Below are 26,759 nucleotides of genomic sequence, written 5' to 3'. Positions count from 1 at the left end.
GTCATTCAGGAGTGTATCTTGGTTATGAACTAATCTGATTATGTGCCGAAAGGTCTCGGGACATCTTAGGTTGAAAAATATACAGGTACAGTGTACATGACTCGGCAGTTGCATCTACATTGTTTGTTCAAGTTCCTGCTGAGCAGTTTAGATTATTTAGTAAACAGTTCTCGTTAATTATTAACTCGAATTAAAAAATAAAAATTCAAATTGTGCGGATTGTATTCCTTTTCTGTCATATTGTAGAAAGAAAATGGCTGCAATGAATTACTGTTTAAGGTCAGAGCTTATTTGACTGTCTAGCCAAAGTATTATTGAATATATATATAAAACAATATTAAATAAAAATATTCACAAATGGTGTAATGGTACAAAAGCTGCTAATCTGCTTGTTGTTTGGTTATAATAAATAGAGTGCACAGATTTAACTGGATACAACAGAATAAGGGACACCCTCCTTTTGTGTATGATAAAAACCGGGTGGACTTTAAGGACAAGACCAAGCAATGGCACATTTGGAAATTACTTACACACATGGCCGGGGAATCACTGCTTTGCCCAATAGTTATCATTTCTACGTTAATCATTTACTTGGCTCCAGACTATACAGAGTATCTACTTTGAGATGATTTCTTTGACTGAACTGGCATAATAAAAATGGTAATCGAGGAGTGTAAGGACAGCATTTGATAAGTCAAACTGTATGCAGTCCAATTTATTTGTCTGGACACGTCAAAGAAACTTCAGAGACATATATATTGTTTTATAGGGGATTTTAAAAGTAAGTCAGTGAATGGGGGAAATGAAAAATATGATAGATAATATGTTTACTTAAATAATACTGGAATGTATAGTAAGAATTCTCAATGACTTCATGTCTTACTGGAAGGGACATCAGTGCAGGCCTTTTTCATCAGTACATAAGCAAATTAGAATGACACACATAGACTTGCGATTTCCAAGAACTTTAAATATAAATTTCCTCATACATAATATACATAAATATAAATTTCCTCAACCTGATACTAAAGGTTTTTTGTGTCTTCTTCTGTAGGTTGCAATATGGAAAACGCTTGCTATAACCTAGGCATTTGTGCTGAAAGAAATGCCATTTCAACAGCGATCTCGAATGGCCACAGAAAGTTCAAGGCTATTGCTATTGCTAGGTAAAATCTTTTGAGTTTCTTGCAAAATGTTCTATTTCCATACATTGTTTTGTTAGAAGTATATTTTATTTGGTGATAAAAATAATTTCAAACAATAGTATAAAAATATTTACCAACAAAGTATAATAAAGAGCACTATAGTGACCTCCGATTTCAGTGGATACTTTTAGACAAGTAGGCAATCAAAAGTTTCATAGTAGAAATTTTCAAGCTCCTCTAGCAGTCAGTACTACAGAGACAGTAAGAGAAATATATTAGTTCCTTATAATTCACTTTCGCTATTTCACTACCAGTGATGTATCCTATTTTTCTAATTATACCTTCATGTTTTTAGTGATTCAGCTGAGTTCATTTCTCCCTGTGGAGGTTGCCGTCAGGTGATGAGAGAAGTATGTTCTGTTATTATTATTATTATTTGTGTGAAAAATAAACACAGGGTGTACTATATACCCTTATAGACACTTCTGCAGTGTTTTAGTTGTTTAACGTTCTTTTTATTCACTCTTATTTGTTGGTTACATTTTAAATGCAGGGCTGCATTCTAGAAATGCACAATTTCTACTAAGAAAGTCATAAGTATATACTTTAGTAACCACTGGTAAATGATGAACCTGTAAATAAAAACTTTGGAACATGTATGACGTCTTACACTGTCTCCTCCCCTTTTACACTCCCCCAAGTTTTATTTAGTCCAGTGCAGTTGGTAACCAATAAGTAACCACATGCAATAATAAGCACCTGTACTATTAGCTACACTTTACACCCTGGCATTATTTTTTTTTCCCCCTGCAGTTTGGTGTTGACTGGGACGTTTACCTGACCAAGCCTGATGGTTCTTATAGAAAAATGTCCGTGAAGGAGACACTACCAGCTTCATTTGGACCTGATGATCTTGAAAATTAGGGAGTGCATATAATGGCCTTTAATGCAAGTTTTGTATAATCTTCATAGCCCTCCAGAATTAAATTATTCACCAACTGCAGAAAGATCAAAATTCAGCACAAAAGAATGGCCGATACATTAGCTTTCTTTGTAATTGATAAGAAGATGGCTTAAGTTGAAGCACTGGTGCCAAATATGATGAACATTATCAATGCAGTGTGAATGAAATTTCATTTATTTGCCGTATATTTCCTATTTACTTGGCTGGCTCATAAAGCAGCAATGACAACTTGTACAAAATCAAAAATGACAAAATATTTTAATACGTTATTATTTGTTTTTATAATCAGGAAGGCCTGTAATATTTTAGCTGGGTTCAGTGTCTATAGATAATTACATTTATATTATTACGTTGTCCGTTCAGTATACCTGAATCACGCGTGCTCGTTTTCTTGTAAATGTATATTTATTGCACTGAATAAAAACAAATCAAAAAGCGCAGCTTCGTCCTTCTTTCACTTACAGGGCAAACGGACATGTTATGCCATTCCCCAACACTAGGGGGCTAGGTTGTTTACATTTTGACCTTGGTCGTGTGTTTTGATCGGTAAAAGTTGCTGCGGAAAGCGGCTTCACGGGAGGAATTTTAAGGCAACCATGTCCGTAAGAAATGTAATAAGTCGTGGGATGACATTGGCGAGGTCAGTGTTTCAGACTTGCTTTGGGAAACCGGCTGTCTGAGTAGCAGCGAAGGTCCGAGGCGAGGGCTTTCGCGTAGGCCCGCCGGTCCGCACCGTCCAGCCTCGGACTTTCCTGCCGTCTCACTACCGGCATTATCGCACGTCGCTCAGCGGCCTTGCTGCCCAGCTGCATTCCGGCAGTTTTAGGAGAATGTTTGGCTCCCCCCGGAACAGAGCCGTGTTTCTGGCTTTCGGGCTCGGTGTGGGATTAATTGAGCAGCAACTGGAGGACGACCGAAGGAGCACCGCGGCTTGTCAAGAGATCCAGGTAATGGTGCAGACTGTACACAGGCAGTACGACGGAAAAATGTTCTTATCTTTACAGATGTACTACATAGTCAAATTAAGGATAATATTTAAAAAATAAATACAATTTAAAATGAAGGATGCGACTGTATGCTGTGCATGTGATCAAATGTCAGATCGCCCTTCAAAAGACATAAATTGTATGATGCACTAATTAGTACGGTATGTGTATTGTAAAATGCTGACCTGTTAATATTAAGATTAAGTTGTGAAGATTAAAGGCTTAATACCTTCACCCCCTCCCCCAATTTAAGGCGCTATTCAGTAAGAAGACTTTCCAGAACCCTCTGAAACACTTCACCTCGGGGTATAAACTGGAGGACTATGTGATTGGAAAGCAGATCGGGAAGGGGTGCAATGCAGCCGTGTATGAGGCTGCAGCTTCCTTCGCTGTCCCCAGGGAGAGTAGGACATCCTCCCTAGTGAGGATGAAGCTGGGCAGCTACAGTGGACACAACACTACAGCCCATGACCTTCTGCAGGTCTAGAAAGTCTCAGACAAAAGTGATATCGAAAGGGGAATCCTTTCAACCCTGACTGAATTCAAATTTTTATTGTATCCCCAAACAATATCTGTTTTGGCCTTTGAATTTACCTGAAGTTAGTATTAGATTGCTTTGTTTGCAAGACCCTTTACTAAAACACCCTTCTGTTACATCCTGCCCATCACATCCACCTGACCCTCCAGTCTCCTCCCTCACGTGGCCCTGATGGGACACACCTGATGCCTCTCATTAGTCTGTGTATAAAAGTACCTGTTTGTACCATCTTCATTAGGCTGGCCTAAACCTTCTTGTTGCATGTTCCCTCTTGGTTTTCGGTCCTCCATTTTGATCCCCCTTGATCCAGTTTATTTCCAGTCTTTGTTTCGTTGAGTTCAATAAAACCCCTTTTTCTTTCACCACAACACCTGCTCTTGAGTCATTTGTGGTACAACACCTGCTTCATAGTTAAGTTAACTGGTTATTCAATCTTTGTGAACAAGGCTTTAAGAAAATGTTGAGCAAAGCTGGCAACTTTACTTTTTTGAATGTGTTGTTGAAGATGGTGAGCATTTTCAGATTCCATGCTGTTGCTTTTACTATTATTACTATTATCATCAACATCATCATCATCATCATCATCATCATCTCCGGCTCCACATGATCTTGTTTTTGTGGTAGTGCAAGTGAAAGGCTTGGAACGGCACTTAATTTACATTCTCTTTTTCATGTAACCCAAAAAGGATCATTTAGACACACAAATTGATCAAACCTGGTCTGGACTATGGAAGGAAATGGAAGCACCCAGAGGAAACCTGCATGACAGAGGGAGACCATGAAAACTCCACTGAGCATACTGGAACCCCCAGCCCCGAAAGGGCATAGCAGCAATGCAACCCATTGACCCACCCAAGCTTAAGATTTACAAGTATCCAATATTATTTTGCCTACATCAATTATTAATTTGTTAAATATACCAATAATGTTGGCTGTTTGTTATCTGTGTATTGTCTGTATATATAGAATTAGATGACAGTGTTGAAATAATACAGTTCTCACAACCAGATTCCTGCTATTGGAACTCCCATGACGCTACCTCTCATGCAAATGAACTTCCCTGTGCGATCAGTAAAGGGTATCTTACCTTAATTCATTTCTTTAAAAAAGGATGGCACAATATTGCATTTTTAAGCACACAAAATTCTTCACATGCCACAAAAAGCACTTTGTGTTATGCGCACGGAGAGGTGTCCGATTTCTTCGTACCACTAGTCAACAATGGAAAATAAGGAGAAATCAAAGGACGGTGTTAAGTTGCTGGTGGGCATATAGTCTCTTTATCATTTAAACCTCCTTCCTATTTCTTTTGTTCCTGGAGAAGTCCATGCATTTACGGAAAGCAATAGTGTGCCAGGCAAACATAGATACCTCATCATTCTTGAGCTACTTTATAAAAGACAAGAAGTCGTCTGATGTCCCATATGTGCATGTTGTGCAATAAGGGTCCAGAATCTTAGGTGAGTTTAAATACTTTGCTGTCTTTGTACTTCAACTGGTCCTTTAGCAATATATATATCTTTTTGTTTAGCAAATATGTTTATTGTTTAGAGTACATCAGAATAAAAAAAAAAAATGAAAATTTCCAAATCTACTATCTAACAACCTTATAGTACCAATACATAATGCTCATAATTGATGTTGAACTTATATGTTGTGCTGAATTCACAATGAAACTTGGTAGAACATGATGAAATTGTTCAGGTACAAGTCCTGTTTGCCTAACATCAAGCCTAAATCAAGCACAAAAAGATCCCTAAATCATGGGGCCGGAACTTTGGATGAATTCCTAATCGAACATTAAATTTAGAAACTGTCACTATGGCAACTTCCTATTGTTAGAAGCTGTTTGAAGTAATTTTGAGACTAGTTTTTTGCATCTTTCTTTGTTTTGCAATCATTGTCTGTACTGGGAGAAGCAAACATGAGAAAGACCTTCCAGTCTGTAGTGCTGCTTGTCACAATTGTCACAATTGGAGGTACAGACATCTCTTCCGCACACCAACACTTCGTGGGCTTTTATACATATGAAGAATTTAACAATGTTACCATGTATTAATGCTAAGATAGCCATTGTGATTTTTTTAACATTCAAAAGAATTAGATGCTTGCATCAAAAAGATGAAAATATTTTGTCTCATTGAACATACATTTCTTTTCAGATAGATATATTCTCAGATACTTCTGTTGTTTTTTTTAATTATCCTTTCAAAAGGAATCTGTCTTAGTGCAGTAATTTGAAAAGTGAACGCACTGCATTTACATGCTCTGTGAAGATACAACTGTCACGTCTTAAGGTGAGCGAAGGGCAACAAAGACAGAACTGGGGGAGACAGGACTGAGAAACATGTATATACCATAGTAACGAGTGACTGATATAATTGAGGCATTGACATTTACCACTTGAGGATTGGGGATCGTGAACAGGACACACCTGGGAAGCAATGGAAGGGTTCTGCCGGACCTGCAGTGACCCCAGCTGACAATACTAGAGGTTGGACCAGACAGGTTGTGACAGAGCCCCCCCTCCCAAGATTTTGACTTTGGTCATAGGAGACCCTACCACAACCAGGATGGGACAGGCGGGACCAAAGACTGGACAGGACATGGCCAGATCAGAGCACACAGGACAGAGACCAGACCAAGAGGGACAGAGACCAGACCACAACGGACCCAAGAAAACAAGAAATACATAGGACTGGACTGGGTACACTGGGTAACACTGAGCACAAAGAGTGGATTCCAGGTAAGACACGAAGGGCAGAACCACAATACAGGACATACAGCAGGACTAGGGGCATAGAACTGGTAAGGGCAAGAGAACAGATCAGAAAGGCATCATGAGACACCACAAACTCCAAGACAAGTAGATGGACAAGAGAGACTGGTATGGAGAGACAGGCAGAAACACAGGACGTAGGCTGAAGGCAGACGGTGACACGAAAGGGATCCAGGACAGGGAATCAGGCAAGACCAAAGGGAATGGGGAGCGTCTGTGGAGTGTTGGCCATGGCGGGCCAAAAGTCTGGTCACAGGCGGAACAGTGGGACTGGAGGAGATCCAAGGGTTGGAAGGGCCGGAGGGCATCAAAGAGCCAGAGGGCACCAGGGGGCAGCTGGACTGAAGGGAGCTGAGGGGGCAGCCAGACCGGAGGGCACCGAGGGGGCAGCTGGGCCGGAGCTGGAGTGTGCGCCGGGTCCCATACCCTTTACCTATGCAGCAGAGCGGCCCGGGTGGGATGGGGTGCACCTATCTCCCCCTCCAGGAGATGGAGACTCAGACAGCTCCTCCCTTGGGCCCACTCTAAGTCATCTGGAAGGGTATTCTCTGGATGTACCCAATCTAACCTGGTAGCAACCAGGGAGTCGGGCGGCAGGCTAGTGGTAACCTGCAGGGACTGAGGAGACCGCGGGCGGCGAGCCAGGAGACTGCAACACGGGAGCCGTCAGGACACCAGGAGACGAGGCAGGAGCTGATGGGATGGCAGGAGATGAGCAGGGCACAGCGGGGCAACTGGAGGCAAGCAGGGAGCAGCTGGGGCAACTGGAGGCAAGCAGGGAGCAGCCGGGGCACTGGGAGCGACCACTGACATTCCCTGCAGGACAGCAAACGAAACAGAACTGGCTTTGCAGCTCAGAGCAGTATCCCAACCAGAAGCATGGTCTCACCTGGGTCAGGTTCGGGTGGCACGACTACTGCAGGGCCAGGTGTGGGCAATGTGGCCCTTCCGGGGACGGGAGCCTGGCACTTAGGCAAAGTGGCCCTCTTGGAACTGGGAGCCTGGGCAGCTCTCACTGAGCAGAACTCCGGAGGCACCAGGTCAGGCGGTGCAGCAGCTACTGGCACAACTATGTTCCTCTGCTTCTTCCTCTGGCAACTGGAAATGGCAGCCGGGGCTGTGGCAAGCTGTGGAGAGCCGGCGGGTGGAACTGCAGCGAGCTGTGGGGAGCCAGAGTGCTGAGTCATGACAAGATGCAGGGGGCCGGCAGGCTGAGTGGCCTCATGGTCGACTAGCCTCCACACATCAGCCATTAGCTGCCGGACCTTCTCCCCCTTCTGGAGATACTGATCTGGAGATCTGGGGTGAGTCCAATCAGCACCTCCCCTCGCACAGGAAGAGGGTTCTGGCCTCTGGGATCCTCCATACTGCGGGATTTCTCCTCCATGCCAGCTATTCATCCAATAGGGCAAAGAAGTCCTCTGCTTGCAGGCAAGGTGGTGCCAGTGGATTCCACGGCCCTGTTGCCCTCTTATTCCCCGGATGAAGAGCAGCCTGGAAGGCAAGGGCTGCTGTGGGAGTTCTGTCATTCAGTTGCATCCTAAGGTGAGCATAGGTGGAAGGATCCCAAGAATGCAGCCACGAATGGAGGAAAAAACCACAAAGGGGGCAACAGGGAATAATGACAGAACTGGCGTGACAGGACTGGGTAACACGTATATAACAGACTAACGAGGGACTGATACAATTCAGGTGTTGACGTTTACTATTTGAGAATTGGGGATCACGAACTGGACTCAACTGGGAAGCAAAAGGTGGGCTCCGAAGCACCAGCAGTGACCCTTGCTGGTCATACCGGGAGATGGACCAGATAGGTCGTGACAGCAACCTTTGAGGGAATCAGAAATAATCATAGCTTGTTATTTATTGAATTATATCCATAGCTCCTCAGTGAAGGATAAAACCAACAATATTATTTTTGTAAATGACTTTTTGTGTTAGAACTGGTCTTTCTACTAACCTGAATTACGTTTCCAGGTAAACTATCAACGTGGTTACTTCTAAAAACAATACATTCATCATTTAGTGGTCTTAATTTATGCAATATACGGTATCTATACTATCTTCTTCAGAAACTTATAAGCAGAGGATAATTGGAGGCCAGGTTGTGGTACCCCACTCCATTAAGTATCAGGCATCCATCCAGTATGGCAAGCAGCATTACTGCGGGGGCACCATCATCCAGCCTCAGTGGGTTTTGTCTGCTGCCCACTGCTGGAGGCCGTGAGTACTGCGTGCTTAATATAGACAGACCCACAAAGGGCTTGTTTTGAAAAGGAGGACATATTAATTAAATCCCAGGGGTTTAAAATATCAGTTGGGAGAATTTACCTGCCAGCATCTACAGTGGTCACACAGAATTTGTAAAATAGTGTTAAACAGTGAAAAACTACAGTAGCATGTGTTTCTATGGATTTTATAGGAGATACAGTGCTTAGTATGTGACAGAGGAGATTTATTCTGATTATTGACTAACAAAATATTGTATAAAATGATTCTATAACATCTACAAGAGCATTTTCATATAAAAGCACAGAAAAGATACTGACACTGATTTACCTGCATATTTCAAAGGAGTTTTTTGATCAAAGTGGTTCTGGGCGAGCATAACCTTTATGTCGCGGAGGGATTTGAACAAGAGTTCAACGTCTCCAAAATCTTCATTCATAATAACTACAACTACAAAACCTTCAACAACGACATCATGCTCATAAAGGTAAATGGTGCCACACATTGGTTTGGGTTTTGGCCGGATTATGGAAGCTTTCATGATGAGGCTATTATTTTACAGCCAGCATTGCCACCTAGAGGCAGGTGGGGTTATGACAGGATACATTGTCACTGTACTGTGCACAAAACACAAGATTTTATCCAATATGATTGTGTTTCCTTTATTTGAAATGATTTAACCGCCCTATGTCTACATCATTATTTTGAGAGAGAAGGCCGCCCTGGTGAAATATCTGATAGGCAATAATGACCTGAAAATTAGGCCAAGGAAGTATAGTTTTGATCTGTATGGTGGCACAGTGGTGAGTACTGTTGCTTCACACCTCTGGGATCAGGGTCTGAGTCTCCGACCCTGGCTCTGTGTGTGTGGAGTTTGCTGTTTGTATGTTCTTCCTTGTTGGGGGATTCTCTGGTTTCCCCCCATAGTCCAAAAACATTAATGAGAATAGAGTTGCTGAATGGTTTGTGTGTGTGCCTTGTCCTGGGTTATTCCCTGCCTTGCACCTAGTGATGACCAAATGAAGCTTCATCAACCATATTACCATATTCTATTTTGTTTACCTCAGTGGATGGTGTTCTGGGTTTGCACTGGGGCATGTATTGAGCCCTTTTTTGAATAGGAGAGCACCATCTAGTGGGGTCAGAAAATACAGCAAATGGTTCATGAAGTTTCATTGAACTATCACTACTTGTACCCATAGCATCTGGGATAGACTCTGGCCCTCCACAACCTGCATAGGACAAGTGGGTATAGAAAACAGATGGAAGTATAATCCTTAAAAAAATGGATTGCAAATTATTCTCTTTCCTCATTGTTTTAAGGATGTTGTCACAATAATCTCTCCTTTTGATTCCCACTGGCTGGAATCTAACTGTGTTGCATTTCACTGTCTTTCCCCAGCTTAGTCAGCCTGCTAGGATGAATGCCAACATCGGGCTGGCAACCCTGCCTGGTGCCAACACTCCCCCACTGTCTAGGGGGGCCACCTGCAAAGTGAGCGGCTGGGGAGTGACACACGTGAACAGCTACTACCTCTCAGCAGAGCTACAAGCCGTGAACATAGAATTCATCCCTGATTGCCTAAACTACTACAACACAAGTGTGTCTGAAAATATGCTCTGTGCTGGCTCACGCTCTGGGGGCAAGGACTCCTGCCAGGTAATGACCTGTGGGTGTGAGTACACATCCCCATCCCTGGCTTCCTCATGGCAAACTGAAAAATGCAGCATTTACTGTACTCTAGAGTCTAAGGCAGTGTTCCTCAATCCGGTCCTCAGGGACCCACAGCCAGTCCACATTTTTGCTCCCTCCCAGCTCCTTACCAGGATTCCTCAAAAATGTGGACTGTCTGTGGGCCCCAAAGAACCAGACTGGGAAACACTGGTCTAAGGCAAAGACAAGATCCCTTAGCTGGATTCCATATGGTGAGCAGAGTTAAGGCAAACTGGAACAGGAGTAGAGCTTTATTCTGTTCCTAGATAACTTAATAATCACCAAATACACTGCCTGGCCAAAAAAGTAATCACCATTTGAATTGAACAAATACTTAACAGCCAATGACTGGATCATTATTACAGCTCAGCAACGTTATGCAGGAGTAAAGTCAGCTGAGTACCTGAATCTACTGAATGGCCAGGTTACACCTCCATCCGTCATCAATGGATTTTTTTCTTCCCTGTTGGCATGGGCACATTCCAGGACCAGAATGCCAAGATTCTTTGGGTTTGAATTGTCAGGGTGGTTCAGGGAGCATGAGGAATTATTTTCACACATGACTTGGTCACCACAGAGTTGTGACCTTAACCCCACTGAAGGACTTTGGGATGTGCTGAAGGAGGCTTTATGGAGGTTCAACTCACTTGTCAATACAGGATCTCGGTGAGAAATTAATGCAAATCTGGATGAAAATAAAGGGTGAGATGTTGCATAAGCCTGTGGAAACAATGCCATGACAAATGTGCGCCATAATCAAAGCTAAAGGCGGTCCAACGAAAAATTCAAATGCCAACTTTTTTTTTTGGCCGGATGCTTTTGTGCACAACAGCACAAGCCTAATCACTCCAGCACTGTCATTCTGCTCCTTCTCCCCTTCAGGCTTGGAGGTGCTCTGATTTCCTCCTGTGTGAATAGTCCATACCTAAATTATCGTGACTGTGGGTGTGGCTACCCTACAGTAGACTTCCATTCCTGATAGGTTCTTCCTCCATCATGTGCTTTCTGGAATTTGCTCCAGGCTTCTTGCAACCAAATAGTACAGTGTTTCTGAAGCTATGATAAACACTCCCTTTAGTGGTATGCAAAGGTATTACCCTTTGTGATGTCAGTCATAATGGTGGTATACAGAGAATCTAATATTTTCATGACAGTAGCAGGCTAAACAGCTCAGAAGGCAACAATGAGGATCGGTAAGTCTGCATCACTGGACCGTATGATGATAAACTATCTTTTTCTTCCTTCTATACACCTCCTGGTGGTTTGACTGGAGGCAGGGAAGACACAAACATCTAACATTCAACTTTACTTCTACTGTACAAGCCATCTGTTTCTTGAGCATTAGCTGAGCAAAGCAGGAAAAAAACTTTTGAGTTCAGTCAGAACGATGACATAAAAAGGCATTGTTTAGTAGTGATGGGCAAATGAAGCTTCACGAGCCATTTGCTGTATTTTTTGTAGGAGTTTCATAGGGAGGTATCGTCCTAACTGTTAGACTTTTGCATTTTTGCTCCTGCAGGGAGATTCTGGTGGCCCCCTGATCTGTGATGGCTTCTTCGAAGGTATTGTCTCCTGGGGTATTGGCTGTGGCAATCCCAATTTCCCAGGCATCTACACTAAAGTAAGGAATTACATCCGCTGGATCAACTGGACCATCAGCAGTGAACCATCCAATTGAAATAATACAGAGTGGAGGTACAGTAATGCAGTGGTTCTGAAACAATGGTACCAGTGATGTTTAGCTAGTTCCCTCTAGTGTTATGAGGAGGTATCTTCCTTATTGACGTCGGTGTTAATGTGGTATACGAAGAGGCTTTCTCAGGTGGTACGTGGAGTTCAACATGTGCGAAACACTGCAGTAATGTATTTGACACTGAAAACTTACTTCCTGCCTGACCTCTGTAACTTCCAAAAGATTACGCTCATAATTCCTCAGATGCAAAGAATAACGACGGGATCCACATTATTTTGTTCATATCAGCACAAGTAACACATTCCAGCAGACTGATTTACAGATTGTATTTGCGTATTTTAGGAAGTGTATTTTAATAAAAGGTTTAACGTTTTTTAGTCCTGGCATGGGTGTAAATTACGGGGGGATGAGGAGGTTCTAACACCACCTAATAATCAAAACTGGCCAATACACCCCCACCCCCAATAATCATGTCTCAAAATCATTGGTGAAGATCGCTCCCGCTCCACCCCCTCCCGCCACTCCCAATGTTCAAACCAAAGTGACGCCCATGAGTCCTGCTATTGAAACACCAGTGCTGTGCATGTCGAAATCAGTGTGAGCAATTTCAATGCTATGAACGAAGAAATGGTATTAAGCAACTGAACATTCAACTGCAGGAAGCATGTCATTGTACCACATTAAATACTTGTGATGCGGAAGCTATGAATATACATTGTAATATACAATCTGTATTCTCCAACTGCTTACTGCAACAATGGAATGTAGAAATAGTTCATTTAAAACATTTATTAAGTCAATTTATGTTTGTTTTAATAAAAATAAATAAATACATAAATAAAAATTATTTAAAAACAATGGGTCATGGGTTATTCCTTCCTGGGAAATATAGTTCTGGGCCAATGCGACCCTGCACAGAACAAGCGGGTATGAATGGATGGATGGAGGACGGATGGATGAAGGAACTACCGTCCAACTGTTGCCGAACGATTTTTTTGATAAACCTTTTGGGACTGTGCTATAAATGTAAGCTAAATACTATGGAAGCCCGTTTCCGCCAGGTGGTAAAAAAAATATAAGCCACGGAATCTCGCAATTGCGACTTAGTAAGTCAGAATTCCGACTTTATATCTCGCAATTGCGACTTAGTAAGTCAGAATTCTGACTTTATATCTCGCAATTGCGACTTAGTAAGTCAGAATTCTGACTTTATATCTCGCAATTGCGACTTAGTATCTCGAAACAAGTTTCTAGCTTTAATAACTTTTCACGGAAGGTGGGGTGTTTTTAATGACAGAATTGTGTTGTCCAGTACACATACAACGATGCACACCGATTATTTTTGTGCTTCAAACCATTTCGTGATTTGTGCAAAATCGTGTTAATAGCTAATATTATAGGTGCTGTCAGCTGTAATGACATGGTGGTTTAGCATTTTGGGCTCATGGCGACTGATGCACACCCCTTTGTTTCCCAGATTGCTTTACGTACAAATTTTAATTAATTTCTGAATGTTTTAATGTATCCGTATAATGTGCAATGGGACAATACATGAATGGGTTAATAACTTTAAAACTAGACAAGACAGGCACTTCTAGTGAAGTGTGCTTTGATCAGTGGACTACAGGGAACAATGCACACCCCTTGGATTTTCAGAATAACTTTCTCTCTATCAGTTATTAATTATATATTGTATCTATATTACATGGCATAGGGGTAATGCACTAAAGGGTTAATAGCTCCGAAACAAAATGAGACAGCCATGTCCTATGCAGTGTGCATGGATCAGGGGAACCTGGGGGACAATGGACACCCCTTGGATTTTCAAGATCACGTTCTCTAAAACAGCTATTAATTAATACACTGTGTGCATATTACATGCCATAAGGGCAATGCACTAAAGGGTTAATTGCTCTGAAACAAAATGAGACAGTCATGTCCTATGAAGTGTGCCTTGATCAGTGGAGTCAGGGGGCAATGCACACCCCTTGGATTTTCAAGATCACTTTCTGTCTAACAGTTTAATTATTACATCATATCCATATTACATGCCATTGCTTCATTTCATACATATTGACAGTTAATTGATAACACAAATTAATCCATAAGTAAGTTGTAAAGTGTGATTTAGGCAGTGCACCGTGGGACAAAGTAAATGTATCACAGCTGAATTGCTTGATTACGTGTTTCGTAATCGGTGTGCATCGTTGTCTGTGTACTGGACAACACGACTCTGTCATTAAAAACGCCCCACCTTATTTCCGTGAAAAGTTATTAAAGCTAGAAACTTGTTTCGAGATACTAAGTCGCAATTGCGAGATATAAAGTCAGAATTCTGACTTACTAAGTCGCAATTGCGAGATATAAAGTCGCAATTGCGAGATATAAAGTCAGAATTCTGACTTACTAAGTCGCAATTGCGAGATATAAAGTCGGAATTGCGAGATATAAAGTCGGAATTGTGACTTACTAAGTCGCAATTGCGAGATAAAAAGTCAGAATTCTGACTTAGTAAGTCGCAATTGCGAGATATAAAGTCGGAATTCTGACTTACTAAGTCGCAATTGCGAGATTCCGTGGCTTATATTTTTTTTACCACCTGGCGGAAACGGGCTTCCATAAAATACCAAGTATTATAAGTATAAAATAATAAGTATAAAATCCATGTACCTGTTTCAATGTCTAGCAATGACAATGTTCCAGTAGAATATTGCTGGTAATGACTTTTGTAACTATTCCATCACTAGTCTTGAATTCATGTGAAACAAAAACAACAACAACAAAACTAAAAATGGTTGCCTCGCCACTGTCAAGATTTGGGATTAAGACGGATTCCAAGTTATCATAAAAATAATGCAATACACAATACATCACAAGTAACGAAGTAAAAAACCTATTTAATCCTTGGAATGAAACACCCCGCCCTCTTGCCAGAAATATAAAGAGAGGTCGCCCGTCTGCTGATTTAAAACACTCTAGCAGGGCGCAGCGGTCTCTTACCGGCATACACGAATAACTTATACAGTACGGCAACACAGAACACAGCAGAATGGCAGACATGCAAGACGGTGTTACTCAGAGAAGCGGATGTGATTGGATTGACGAGTTGATCCGCAAATCCCGTGAAGCGAAACAATTCGCATATTGTCCCTATAGCAAATTCCCTGTTGGGGCAGCCCTGCTGACTCTGGATGGGAAAGTGTTTACAGGTAAATACTTGTCGTCTACTGTAGGGTTTCTCTCATTCAGGAGTGTATCTTGGTTATGAACTAATCTGATTATGTGCCGAAAGGTCTCGGGACATCTTAGGTTGAAAAATACATGACTCGGCAGTTGCATCTACATTGTTTGTTCAAGTTCCTGCTGAGCAGTTTAGATTATTTAGTAAACAGTACTCGTTAATTATTAACTCGAATTAAAAAATAAAAATTCAAATCGTGCGGATTGTATTCCTTTTCTGTCATATTGTAGAAAGAAAATGGCTGCAATGAATTACTGTTTCAGGTTTTTTTGACTGTCTAGCCAAAGTATTATTGAATATATATATAAAACAATATTAAAAAAAATATTCACAAATGGTGTAATAGTATAATTACAAAAGCTGCTAATCTGCTTGTTGTTTGGTTATAGTAAATAGAGTGCACAGATTTAACTGGATACAACAGAATAAGGGACACCCTCCTTTTGTGTATGATAAAAACCGGGTGGACTTTAAGGACAAGACCAAGCAATGGCACATTTGGAAATTACTTACACACATGGCCGGGGAATCACTGCTTTGCCCAATAGTTATCATGTCTACGTTAATCATTTACTTGGCTCCAGACTATACAGAGTATCTACTTTGAGATGATTTCTTTGACTGTACTGGCATAATAAAAATGGTAACCGAGGAGTGTAAGGACAGCATTTGATAAGTCAAACTGTATGAAGTCCAATTTATTTGTCTGGACACGTCAAAGAAACTTCAGAGACATATATATTGTTTTATAGGGGATTGTAAAAGTAAGTCAGTGAATGGGGGAAATGAAAAATATGATAGATAATATGTTTACTTAAATAATACTGGAATGTATAGTAAGAATTCTCAATGACTTCATGTTTTACTGGAAGGAACATCAGTGCAGCCTTTTTCATCAGTACATAAGCAAATTAGAATGACACACATAGACTTGCGATTTCCAAGAACTTTAAATATAAATTTTCTCATACTGAAACTAAAGGTTTTTTATGTCTTCCTCTATAGGTTGCAATATGGAAAACGCTTGCAGTACTCTAGGCATTTGTGCTGAAAGAAATGCCATTTCAACAGCGATCTCGAATGGCCACAGAAAGTTCAAGGCTATTGCTATTGCTAGGTAAAATCTTTTGAGTTTCTTGCAAAATGTTCTATTTCCATACATTGTTTTGTTAGAAGTATATTTTATTTGGTGATAAACATAATTTCAAACAATAGTATGTTTTATAAGCATTGTGGAAAATTATTTACCAACATAGTATAATAAAGAGCACTATAGTGAACTCCGATTTCAGTGGATACTTTTAGACAAGTGGACAATCAAAAGTTTCATAGTAGAAATTTTCAAGCTCCTCTCGCAGTCAGTACTACAGAGCAGGGGCGTTGCTAGAGATTTTGGGCCCCATGAAAGCATATCATATTAGGCCCCCCAGTCCAAACCAATCCAGTTATTTTCCTAATTTTTTAGGGCCCCTGTCGCTCAGGGGCCCTTGGAATCGTCCTAGCTTTCTTCCCCCTTACGGCGCCCCTGCTACAGAGACAGTAAGAGAAATATATTAGTTCCTTTTAATTCACTTTCGTTATTTCACCACCAGTGATGTATCCTCTTTTTCTAATTATACCTTCATGTTTTTAGTGATTCAGCTGAGTTCATTTCTCCCTGTGGAGGCTGCCGTCAGGTGATGAGAGAAGTATGTTCTGTTATTATTATTTTTTTTTTGTGTGAAAAATAAACACAGGGTGTACTATATACCCTTATAGACACTTCTGCAGTGTTTTAGTTGTTTAACATTCTTTTTATTCACTCTTATTTGTTGGTTACATTTTAAATGCAGGGCTGAATTCTAGAAATGCACAATTTCTACTAAGAAAGTCATAAGTATATACTTTAGTAACCACTGGTAAATGATGAACCTGTAAATAAAAACTTTGGAACATGTATGACGTCTTACACTGTCTCCTCCCCTTTTACACTCCCCCAAGTTTTATTTAGTCCAGTGCAGTTGGTAACCAATAAGTAACCACATGCAATAATAAGCACCTGTACTCTTAGCTACACTTTACACCCTGGCATTATTTCCCCCCCCCCCCTGCAGTTTGGTGCTGACTGGGACGTTTACCTGACCAAGCCTGATGGTTCTTATAGAAAAATGTCCGTGAAGGAGACACTACCAGTTTCATTTGGACCTGATGATCTTAAAAATTAGGGAGTGCATATAATGGCCTTTAATGCAAGTTTTGTATAATCTTCATAGCCCTACAGAATTAAATTATTCACCAACTGCAGAAAGAACAAAATTCAGCACAAAAGAATGGCCGATACATTAGCTTTCTTAGTAATTGATAAGAAGATGGCTTAAGTTGAAGCACTGGTGCCAAATATGATGAACATTATCAATGCAGTGTAAATGAAATTTAATTTATTTGCTGTATATTTCCTATTTACTTGGCTGGCTCATAAAGCAGCAATGACAACTTGCACAAAATCAAAAACAGCTCAGTGTCACTTTCATTTAATGAAGTAATTATATGACAAAATATTTTAATACGTTATTATTTGTTTTTATAATCAGGAAGGCCTGTAATATTTTAGCTGGGTTCAGTATCTATAGATAATTACATTTATATTATTACGTTGTCCGTTCAGTATACCTGAATCATTTCTTGTAAATGTATATTTATTGCACTGAATAAAAACAAATCAAAAAGCGCAGCTTCGTCCTTCTTTCACTTACAGGGCAAACGGACATGTTATGCCATTCCCCAACACTAGGGGGCTAACTTGTTTACATTTTGACCTTGGTCGTGTGTTTTGATCGGTAAAAGTTGCTGGGGAAAGCGGCTTCACGGGAGGAATTTTAAGGCAACCATGTCCGTAAGAAATGTAATAAATCGTGGGATGACATTGGCGAGGTCGGTGTTTCAGACTTGCTTTGGGAAACCGGCTGTCCGAGTAGCAGCGAAGGTCCGAGGCGAGGGCTTTCGCGTAGGCCCGCCGGTCCACACCGTCCAGCCTCGGACTTTCCTGCCGTCTCGCTACCGGTATTATCGCACATCGCTCAGCGGCCTTGCTGCCCAGCTGCATTCCGGCAGTTTTAGGAGAATGTTTGGCTCCCCCCGGAACAGAGCCGTGTTTCTGGCTTTCGGGCTCGGTGTGGGATTAATTGAGCAGCAACTGGAGGACGACCGAAGGAGCACCGCGGCTTGTCAAGAGATCCAGGTAATGGTGCAGACCGTACACAGGCAGTACGACGGAAAAATGTTCTTATCTTTACAGATGTACTACATAGTCAAATTAAGGATAATATTTAAAAAATAAATACAATTTAAAATGAAGGATGCGACTGTATGCTGTGCATGTGATCAAATGTCAGATCGCCTTCAAAAGACATAAATTGTATGATGCACTAATTAGTACGGTATGTGTATTGTAAATGCTGACCTGTTAATATTAAGATTAAGTTGTGAAGATTAAAGGCTTAATACCTTCACCCCCTCCCCCAATTTAAGGCGCTATTCAGTAAGAAGACTTTCCAGAACCCTCTGAAACACTTCACCTCGGGGTATAAACTGGAGGACTATGTGATTGGAAAGCAGATCGGGAAGGGGTGCAATGCAGCCGTGTATGAGGCTGCAGCTTCCTTCGCTGTCCCCAGGGAGAGTAGGACATCCTCCCTAGTGAGGATGAAGCTGGGCAGCGATGACAGGCAGGAGGATGACCGAGAACTGAGAAATTGCTCTGTGACTGACTACCCACTGGCTGTGAAGATGATGTGGAACATCGGGGTAGGTGGTGCTCTTAACATCTAATGGACGTTCTTGGATAGTCTGGCCAAGCTAACCCACACAGCTGAGATCCACGTTTTTATATCAGACCTCTGCAGTAAAGTTTGACTTCTAAGGACAAATACAAACACGTAATCTACTCTTAAAGTAATTTTTTTGATTAGGTTACTAACGAGTCGTTGTGGGGTTTCCTCCGGGTGCTCCAGTACCACCCCACAAACTAAAAACATGCTGAGGTTAATTGGAGTTACCACATGGCCCGTAGGCGTGCATGTGCTAGTAAATGGTGTGTGTGTGTGCTCTGAGGTGGGTTGACGCCCCATCCTGGGTTGTTCCCCGTTCCCTGGGTTGTTACTGAAGGCTAGCATTGTTTCACGGATGGTACCTTGAAAACTTTGCTGACTCTCACACAGTTTAATCTTCAGTGGCCACAGCATCTTAAAGCCTTATTACTTTCTGAAGGCCTCACAACTGGAGTTGTAAGTACCACACTGAGACTTTCTGCTTTTTTTCCTCCTGGTGTATTGCAGCCTGGTTCATCAAGTGATTCCATCTTGAGCGCCATGTCGCACGAACTGGTCCCAGCAGGACCTCTGGCTTTGAAAGAGAGAAATGGTGCAGCTGTGGTGGATGGGTGAGATTTTGCAGCAGTTCATGGTTTGTGCCTTCGAGCACAGAACAGCCTGGAAGGTCTGAGGACTCTCTTTGTCTTTGCAGGTATTTTGGGGATGTGCCCAGAAGGGTATCTGCTCATCCCAACGTGATCACATTGTACAGGGCATTCACAGCAGAAGTCCCTCTGTTACCTGGGGCAAAAGAGGAGTATCCCGATGTCCTGCCTACCCGACTCAACCCTGCAGGCTTAGGGAGGAACCACACCCTGTTCTTGGTCATGAAAAAGTAAGAAGATTCTGATCCTTCAGTGTAGCTATCAATAAGCTTTCAGCACATTAAGTAAAGCAGCATGTATGTAACCAGTATCACGAATCATAGTCTAGACCTTTATATGGAAAGTCATTTGGAGAGGGTCCTATATTGTGCAAAGAAGTAAATTTCATACATGTTGCGTGAACTTCAAAGAGATTGATTGGCGTTTTACATGGGCTGCTCTTTCCCTGCAGCTACCCGTGTACCTTAGGGCAGTTCTTGGAGGATTCTCTGCCCTGTGCGAGGACAGGCTCTCTGATGGTGCTTCAGCTCCTGGAGGGTGTGGACCACTTATGTCGACACGGCATCGCGCATCGGGACCTCAAGTCTGACAACATTCTCCTGGAGTTTGATTCTGGTCAGAGCCACATGATCTATGATGTCAGATGGTGTGGTCCCAATCATGATGGTGTCTTTGGCTTATTTTGTTTTGGATTCATCCTGCCAGCATTTGCATAATAATAAGACTCCCCCAACGTCTATTATGGTTTCTGCCTGTTGATTCAAGGTGCATGCTTGTTTTAATGGGGGTCAAGAGGACCCACATGACTGTGTTAATACTAAAGAACAAGATCTTGTATATTTTACTTTCATTAACTCAGTGCCTGTGTTATTATACCAGTTTCATATCTCTCTCTTGTAGGGGGCAACCCTCGCTTGGTGATTACAGATTTTGGCTGCTGTTTGGCAGAGAGGGACTGTGAGTTGAAGCTGCCCTTCAACAGCCGATGGGTGAACCGAGGGGGGAATTCTGCGCTAATGGCCCCTGAGGTTATTCACTGTCATAAATAGAGATAGTTAATAAATTGATCAACAAATTGATGCTCGAAACATCGGGCTAACACAACCGTTTCTTTATATATGTTCAAGATTGCCACGGCCATTGCTGGGCCCAGTGTTGTCATTGACTACAGCAAAGCTGATGCTTGGGCAGTTGGAGCCATTTCCTATGAGATCTTTGGGCAGCCAAATCCGTTCTACGGCCGCAACGGCCTGGACAGCAGTAGGTACCAGGAGTGGCAGCTGCCCCCGCTGCCCCATTACATGCTCACTGACACCCAAGTGGTGGTGAAGCTGCTGCTGCGTCGGAACCCCAAAAAGGTAGGTGGCCATGGGATATTAGCATTTCTTCCCACATCTTCCATATCTTTTTTCATTGGATGTCTTGTAATCTCAATGCATAGACACAAAACATTCAATAAGATATGTACACTATAGTAACTATCTGTGGGGAAAAAAATATGTTAATATTGCATTCCAGTGAAGTCGGAGGTCAGAATTTCCAAATATGTTCCAAGCTAGAGATTTTTCACATGTATATATTTTATTGCAACGTAAAACAAAGAAAAATCACTCTCTGTGGCCGTCACTTGATTATTTGTCATTGACTTTAATCGCTGCCATGTTGTCTGACGTCACAGCACCTGTTTCTCAGTTTAGTCAGGGTTCATGAAATTAGCGCACGTTTCCCAGGCGGAGATCTGACTTCAACAGGTGTTCCATAGTACCAAGTAGGAGGTCGGACATTTTTGAGTTCCGAGTTGTCGGGAACGCAGCATTAGACCTGATGTTTCTCATTAGGACTCATGGTGTTGCTTTACTTTCAGCGCCCCAGCGCCCGTGTTGCTGCCAACATGCTGCATCTTAGCTTATGGGGCGCACAATCCCTAGCCGACCGGGATATCGGCAGTACGAAGGAGATGGCTGATTGGCTGCTGTGCCGGTCCGCTGTGGCACTGCTCACGGATCGTTACCCAAACGGCAGCACTGTGGAGATGGAGCTGCAGAAGAGCTTCCTGTCCAACGTCACCCTCGAGGAGCTCCGTACCTCCATAGCGTTCCTTTTGTTTGGACGTGAAAAACACATGTTTCAGTCTGGCTTTGCTTGACTTCCACAGACGCAATTCTTTTGAATGTTTTGGATTAGCCTGCAGTAGGAGGTACCTGTGGGGCATATCCAGGATTCTGTCTCTATTAGGGCATGCACTTTAGCATTTTTCGCACAATCCTGCACATAGCAAGTGTGAAACTTGGTTAACTTGGCATAATTTCATCTATTTTCATAGAAAATGCACTATGTGAAACATTGCACACACTAATGATGTAAAAGTTTCTCATGTCAAAAGGTTATAATTTTGGAGATGAGTGGAAGCTGCAGATGCATCTAGGTAACTATTTATTTGTAATTTAGTCAGATGTGTGCAGCTGCTTGTGTTTTTGGATGTTTCTGAAGTTATCCAGAGTTTCAAATGGATTGCAACTTTCAAGCATTCATATCTATACCCTTAGCCTGCTCATAGTAGGATTCTTTACCATGTATAAATCCCGAAAGACTTGTAACACTACAGATGTATTTGAACGGGGAAAAGGCTGAGTTTTGGTTCAATTATGAATTGACTCTTGTTAAGGTGGAAGAACTGAATGGTACAAGCTTGACAATCACTGTATAAATAAATGTCTTGCGCTGATATGACTGTGGTGTATTCTTGCTTTGGAGTCTGAAGTCACCTTATCTACAAATATTACTTTCCTTGACGCATCTCCATAACAGCTGAGGCTGTCACGTGTGCGTGTTCACTGCTCCACTTACTTGCAGAAAAATACGTTTCCCATGATCTCGGCAACACCGGAGGGTTTTAACTGCTGCACTTTATTCTTCAGTCTGGACTTTGCTTCTGCTGTCGTTTAGTTGAGAAAATTTCTCCTTCGATTATCTTGTGCCGAATTTACAAAAAGAAGAAGCAATGTTTGCTATTTTGAAACATGCAAGCAAAACTTCTCCAAATTCTTTCGCACTACTAGGTTTGCGGAGGATGAAATCCCAAATGCATTGCTCACCCAAATTGACGGGAATAGTCTCTGCACGCCGGAGTGAGAGACCTGACGGGGCGGCGGAGCCCAGAAGACGGCTGTCGGCGAAAAGCTACAATGTTCCGCCCAGCGCCGAGTTTGTGGCTAGAGTTTCTGGAATTTCTACTATGGGAAAGCTGCCTTTCAAGGAGTCAGCTGAAGGTCTAGACGCTGCTTTTATCGGTGTTCCCATCGACACCGGCACTTCGAACCGTCCCGGGGCGAGGTACAGTGTCAGTCTGCCCGGAACCCGCACGATGAGTGCGCCCGTCGCAATAAGCTCCAGGACGAAACTTGCAGAGAGCCATGCACAGAATAATCATTATGCAATTGCAGCAGCATTTATTATGAATATTGTTGTTTATCTGTTTGTCGAAGTTGTTCACATCACCGTCAGTACTGTCACGTTTAAATTTCACTTAATCTCAGCAGAGTAGTTGCAATTTACTGGAAAAAAATTTGCGAATTATTGATTTCTAGAATAAAGTAAGTTTACATTGAATGTTTGCAAAGGCGAATGTCTTCTAGCTTCTATCTATATGTCTACTTTCGCAGATTTCTCTTAACTCGAAGAAATAATATGTGCAAGGACAAATTTGCGTTATACGTGTTTAATTACGCAGTGTGTGTGTTGCAGGTTTGGTCCTCGGCAAATCAGGGCGGAATCGGCCATGCTGCGCGCGTGCAACGGGGCCACCGGGGCTGCTCCTTACCAGTCGCTCGTGGTCGCCGACATTGGCGACGTAAACGTCAACATGTATGACTTAAAGGATACGTGCAAACGAATCCGTGAAGCTTACAAAAAGATTGTGGCTACTGGTTGCGTACCATTAACCATAGGTGAGATGTATATTGTGCTCAGTATATACGGAATCCTTTCAGAGACTCATATGATAATGAAATATGTGGGAGTTCACTAAGCATACATCACAATAGCACGTTGTTCCAACAGTTTGCAACTGATTCCCTGAATGAACATTATTGTTATGTCAAACTCCAGGGGTTTCAGGGAACTGTTTCATATCCTTGTTTGACCAGAGAGGAACCTGAAAATAAACAGTTATGTCACTTTGCCCAGTACTTCAGCAATTATTAACTACAGCTTGAAACCTGGGATAAAATTTTGCTAATTAAATAGATACATGAAGCTGGTAGCAGTAAATAATAGGAATAATCTTCACATGCCTGTGATGGTGCTTCTGCCTTAACCTTTACCGTATCGCTCCATGTAGGTGGCGATCACACCATATCGTACCCAATTCTCCAAGCCGTTGCTGAGAAGTAAGTGTGTAAGTGCAAGATGTAGCATCACAAGTGTGATCGTGTAGAGTAACGGCAGAGGTGTGCAGAGCGGAGACAGATCATTCAAATTAAACAAAGATTTAAGATAGAAATTGCATTCGTTCTAATTTCATGTAAAAAGCATGTAAAACAATATACAAAAGTGTGGTAATAGTTATGCACTATATAGGATTCGAATGAATTGGTAACAACGCATAATGTGATGATGCTGCATTATGCACCAACTCCACAGAATATAACAAATTTAATGATAATAATAATAATAATATGGTAATGTCGCTATATAAAATTATAATGTCGTCTATAAATTTGTAACATTTTTTGTTTATATTATTTATGTTTATTTTATTTATTTATCCTTTATTTTACCGGGAAGGTTCCACTGAGATAGAACATCTCTTCTTCCAGGAAGTCTTGGCCAAGATAGGCAGCAAATAACAAAATAAGACAAAGGTTCCATATACATACATACAGAGATGATTGATATGATTAATATGAACACAAACTAAAACACATACAAACACTCTCCAAAAATACTTAGAATTAAATTTATTTATATGAAACAATGACACTGTTCTTTAAGCTCAGAGTTTGAGATTTCTAAACACATTCAGAGAAGACAAGGAGTTTAAATTCAATATATTTTGTAATATGTTCCACTCATGGGGTGATGAGCAAGTATTAGTGCAGAATGTCAGCATTTATTGATATTGGATAGATACAAACTGGATGTAGAGGGTACTAGTATAAGATTATTAAATGACATACACTTATAATATGGAAAATGTAATGCCGTTTCCGTTCTTCATGTGTGCCTCCCTGATAGACATGGCCCAGTAGGCCTCATCCATGTGGATGCACATGCAGACACTAATGATGTTGTCCTGGGCGAGAAGATTGGACACGGGACACCATTCCGTCGCTGTGTGGAGGAAGGGCTGCTGGACTGCAAACGGGTGGCACAGATCGGCCTTCGTGGGACAAGCTACTCACCTGATGCTTACCAGTGGAGCAGAAAACAGGTTCCTCTCATTCTCTCGCACCTACAAGGATGGTTGCTGCCTCTCGATTAATATTTGCTGTGTCGTGTTCTTTACTGACATTATGCAGAGGTGGAAATTTCAGGTCCAGAAAGTACAAATCCAGACCGTGATTTAGTTTCAACCAACCAGTTGAGCATAAAGAGTCACAGTTACAGAGTACTCCACTGGTTGGTTGAAACAAAATCCTGGTCTGGATTTGTACTTTCTGGACCTGAAATTTCCACCTCTGACATTATGCCAAGACCAGGCACAGTGACTTTGTATTTCTGATCATTACCTGTTTAGTAGAGCACTAGAAAATCTTAGGTACAGGGGAATTTCAAAGATTTTTTTAAGGTTGGGGGCATAAGAGGGGCCAACCTAATCATTAGCCAATGATAAGGTTTGAGTGACAGGGGAGGGGTACTCCAGGGGCCAATCAGCTTTCAGCTTGGGTTAGTCCCCGCCCCTGTATACACCCATTATCATCTTTACTGAAACAGAGCGTCTGTGTCTAGGGGTTTCGGGTGGTGCAGGTTGAAGAGTGCTGGTTCAAGTCCTTGACTCCCCTCATGGTGGAAGTCCGGAAGCAGATGGGGGAGGGGCCAGTGTACCTCAGTTTTGACATTGACTCCTTAGACCCTGCCTTCGCACCCGGGACCGGCACGCCTGAGATCGCTGGACTCACTCCCATCCAGGTTCCAGATATTTAATAAATAGCCATCAATTGTGTTATTCAGTTTTATTGACAGAAAGCTCAAACATGCATAATCTTGTGTTTTATACTGGTTGTGTCTGCCCCCATAGGCACTTGAGATTATACGGGGTTGTCGTGGCTTGAAGCTGATTGGCTGCGACTTGGTAGAAGTATCTCCACCTTATGACACCACAGGTACTGGACGTTGGTGTAACAGCAAACCTAAAATGCAGATATGCTGTTAAATATACTCATTGGTGGTGTGTGGTAATAACTCCTGATTCCACTTGTTTCTTCTTTCTTTAGGCAACACGGCTCTGTTAGCTGCCAACCTGTTGTTTGAAATGATGTGCGTCCTTCCAAAGATAAAATACTACTGATGTCTTGTGCTTCCCCTCAGTGCAAACAAAATTAAAGTTATAAGCAAGGCCCTCATTTCTGCTAATCATCAAACTCTTCTGCAGTCCTGTTAAACACCATTGTCAGTTGCCATTTGTTGATGAAGACCCTTTATGAAAATCATTCAGATTTTGGATAAATGCATTCATTGCTTGTTATAAATTCTTGCACCACAATAACTGGAACATCTCCAGTGTATTACATATTTAATGTATGAATACAAACATTGCTGGCTGGCACGGAAAATTGCTATTGTGGAGATAAAGAGCATTTTAGATTAAGTGAAATATTGTTGCACAAATCATCATATTCCAGAATTTATATTATCCCTCACATTAAAGCTAATTCCAAAGCTGATCAGCTAATATAAATTCCTTTGTTTATTGTATGATTCTACAGCTTTGTCATAATTTAAGTATTGGAATGATGGCTGGGCGGAAAAACCTCCATTCTTTTGTAACATTACAATATCAAAATCCTGTGAGCTGTA

At 41.8% G+C, this 26,759-nt stretch overlaps 5 protein-coding genes across 7 annotated transcripts; 4 read left to right on the top strand and 1 right to left on the bottom strand.

Annotated features, from left to right (window-relative positions):
• The first annotated feature begins 2,073 nt into the window (after positions 1 to 2,073).
• Positions 2,074 to 12,902, top strand: LOC111855719 (trypsin-like). Of its 3 annotated transcripts, none has more exons than XR_011992165.1 (6): positions 2,074 to 3,056; positions 4,320 to 5,612; positions 8,485 to 8,635; positions 8,987 to 9,128; positions 10,044 to 11,548; positions 11,875 to 11,982. XR_011992165.1 is itself a non-coding variant. In XM_072713605.1 (6 exons), exons 2-6 carry the CDS (start codon positions 5,558 to 5,560, stop codon positions 12,031 to 12,033), a joined length of 765 nt encoding a protein of 254 aa, XP_072569706.1. In that variant the 5' UTR covers positions 2,074 to 3,056; positions 4,320 to 5,557; the 3' UTR covers positions 12,034 to 12,902. The 3 variants fall into 3 exon arrangements, 2 of the variants coding, with proteins under 2 accessions (XP_072569706.1, XP_072569705.1); XM_072713605.1 differs by having other exon boundaries at positions 10,044 to 10,301; positions 11,875 to 12,902; XM_072713604.1 differs by lacking the exon at positions 11,875 to 11,982 and having other exon boundaries at positions 4,320 to 5,093; positions 5,553 to 5,612; positions 10,044 to 11,868.
• Positions 5,606 to 8,511, bottom strand: LOC111855718 (uncharacterized). The gene is made up of 2 exons (XM_023834966.2): positions 7,302 to 8,511; positions 5,606 to 7,228 (listed from the first exon to the last, which is right to left on the bottom strand). The coding sequence occupies exons 1-2, from the start codon at positions 7,939 to 7,941 to the stop codon at positions 7,011 to 7,013; spliced, it is 858 nt and encodes a 285-aa protein (XP_023690734.2). The 5' UTR covers positions 7,942 to 8,511; the 3' UTR covers positions 5,606 to 7,010.
• Positions 12,903 to 14,998: 2,096 nt separating the features above from the next.
• cdaa (cytidine deaminase a) lies at positions 14,999 to 17,997 on the top strand. The gene is made up of 4 exons (XM_023834968.2): positions 14,999 to 15,257; positions 16,295 to 16,406; positions 16,923 to 16,977; positions 17,383 to 17,997. The coding sequence occupies exons 1-4, from the start codon at positions 15,098 to 15,100 to the stop codon at positions 17,491 to 17,493; spliced, it is 438 nt and encodes a 145-aa protein (XP_023690736.1). The 5' UTR covers positions 14,999 to 15,097; the 3' UTR covers positions 17,494 to 17,997.
• Positions 17,998 to 18,035: 38 nt separating this feature from the next.
• On the top strand, positions 18,036 to 22,467 carry pink1 (PTEN induced kinase 1). Its single transcript, XM_023834965.2, has 8 exons — positions 18,036 to 18,506; positions 18,797 to 19,072; positions 19,603 to 19,706; positions 19,790 to 19,972; positions 20,194 to 20,357; positions 20,643 to 20,770; positions 20,870 to 21,100; positions 21,607 to 22,467. The coding sequence occupies exons 1-8, from the start codon at positions 18,156 to 18,158 to the stop codon at positions 21,886 to 21,888; spliced, it is 1,719 nt and encodes a 572-aa protein (XP_023690733.2). The 5' UTR covers positions 18,036 to 18,155; the 3' UTR covers positions 21,889 to 22,467.
• A 120-nt stretch (positions 22,468 to 22,587) lies between these two features.
• agmat (agmatinase (putative)) lies at positions 22,588 to 26,626 on the top strand. The gene is made up of 7 exons (XM_023835118.2): positions 22,588 to 23,075; positions 23,487 to 23,689; positions 24,082 to 24,130; positions 24,978 to 25,173; positions 25,692 to 25,871; positions 25,981 to 26,065; positions 26,177 to 26,626. The coding sequence occupies exons 1-7, from the start codon at positions 22,744 to 22,746 to the stop codon at positions 26,248 to 26,250; spliced, it is 1,119 nt and encodes a 372-aa protein (XP_023690886.1). The 5' UTR covers positions 22,588 to 22,743; the 3' UTR covers positions 26,251 to 26,626.
• The last annotated feature ends 133 nt before the right edge of the window (positions 26,627 to 26,759 follow it).

This window comes from Paramormyrops kingsleyae, chromosome 6 (assembly GCF_048594095.1).
Source record: "Paramormyrops kingsleyae isolate MSU_618 chromosome 6, PKINGS_0.4, whole genome shotgun sequence".
NCBI lineage: Eukaryota > Metazoa > Chordata > Actinopteri > Osteoglossiformes > Mormyridae > Paramormyrops > Paramormyrops kingsleyae.
The sequence above is the reverse complement of the archived record's forward strand: the minus strand, read 5'-3'. Positions and strand labels throughout refer to the sequence as shown.